This window comes from Vombatus ursinus, unplaced genomic scaffold (genome assembly GCF_900497805.2).
Source record: "Vombatus ursinus unplaced genomic scaffold, bare-nosed wombat genome assembly UNPS02014848.1, whole genome shotgun sequence".
NCBI lineage: Eukaryota > Metazoa > Chordata > Mammalia > Diprotodontia > Vombatidae > Vombatus > Vombatus ursinus.
In genome coordinates this window covers 2,776,471-2,778,028 of record NW_020954626.1, presented here as the reverse complement: position 1 = coordinate 2,778,028, position 1,558 = coordinate 2,776,471, and the positions used below count along the sequence as shown (strand labels likewise).

Genomic DNA, 1,558 nt, shown 5'->3' with positions numbered 1-1,558 from the left:
GTCGGCGGCGGAGCTCCCCCATGGCCGAGGCGAGGGGGAGCGGGGCGAGGCATTAAGGAGGAGCCCGCCCGGGGGGTGGGGGGGGGGAGAGGGTGGCTGTCCCTTCTCTCAGACTCCAGCAGCGGCGGCGCTCGGTGCTCTGCTCAGCTCTACTCGGAGCCCCCGGCTCGGGTTCCGGCTCCGGCTCCGGGTCGGAGATGCATCTGCACCAGGTCCTCACCGGGGCTGTCAATCCCGGGGACAACTGCTACTCCGTGGGCAGCGTCGGGGATGTCCCCTTCACGGTGAGCTGCGGCTGCAGCACGCGCGCGGGGCGGGGGAGGGGGGGGAGGCCGCGGGCGGCCCTGTCCCCGGACCCCCGTCCCCGGCTGCGCTGGGTGCCGACCGGGCGCGTCAGGTGGCGCCGCGGGGCACCGGCTAGGAGCGGGCGAGCTGGCGAGGCGGGGGCGGGGAGGGAGTCCCGCCGGGCCCTGAGGAGGTGTGTGTGGGAAACACTCACGGGGAGTGGGAGGACCGGGAGCGGGACCGGCGGGGCTGGACCGAACCGGACCGGACTGCACCAGAAGCTTCCTGACCCCCGGGCGTCCCCCGAGCCTGGGTAAGGCGCTGCTGCCAATGCTGTTGCTGTCGTTGCTGCGGCTGCTGCTGCCCCCGCTGCCATCGCTACTGGCGGCCGGGGCGGCGCCCCTTCCCCCTGCCTCCTCCCCCGAGCATCGGTTTTGCTCCCCGAGGTGTGGGAGGGTGCGTGACAGACATCCCCTTTCCTGGCTCCAGGCTGCAGAGGGGTGTCGGCTCTTCCCGTTCATTTATGCCGGGGAGAGGCGGTGCAGTCAATCCGCAGGCTTTAATTATGAGCTCCCTGTGGGCGATGGAAAAATTGGACCTGGGTTCGAATCTTGGCCTTGACTGGGCCACCTGTGCGATCTTGGCCCCGGCCCTTCGCGGCTCTGGGCCTCCTCCTCCTCCACGGTGATAGGAGGGGGTTAGGCTGGAATCTCTGCCATGCCCCTCCAAGCCCTAAATCTTGGTTCTCTACGAACCTGTCTGGGGCCCTCTGGCTCCCTTGAGATGTATAGGACCTTAATTATTAACTAAGACGGATTAAAAAACAACAACAAACACCCAACCCACTCTATGTACCCAAATAATTAAGGGGAAAAGAACATTGTCTTCAAAAACACACTCACTCTGTCTCTCCCTCTTCCTCCTTTCCTTCCTTCCTTCCTTCCTTTTTTTTTGGGTATTGCTTCAAAATTGGATGAAACCACCTAGATACAGGGTGTCCTAATAGTCTTGGTGCAATTTTAAGCTACTAAAGATTACAGTCGTATAGCTAGGGAAAAAAAAAAACCAAACTGCACAAAGACTTTGGGGACACCGTGTATTTTGTTGATTTCTGCTTGGGTCAAGGCATAAAATCAGGTGGATACTGCTAGAACTTAAAACTGCACCAAGACTTTTGGGACACCCTGTATTTTATGATTTCGACATGATACTGCTTGGATTAGGGCATAATAGATGTATACATAATATACATATGCATAATATACATAATATG

The 1,558-nt window shown here is 59.5% G+C and overlaps 1 protein-coding gene across 2 annotated transcripts in view; it reads left to right on the top strand.

Annotated features, from left to right (window-relative positions):
• The first annotated feature begins 111 nt into the window (after positions 1–111).
• DMXL2 (Dmx like 2) overlaps positions 112–1,558 on the top strand; it is a 152,085-nt gene continuing 150,638 nt past the window's right edge. For both annotated transcript variants that reach the window (XM_027840803.1, XM_027840802.1), the window contains exon 1: positions 112–284. In XM_027840803.1, coding sequence (XP_027696604.1) covers positions 198–284 — 87 coding nt within the window. In that variant the 5' untranslated portion in view covers positions 112–197. The remainder of the gene's footprint in view (positions 285–1,558) is intronic.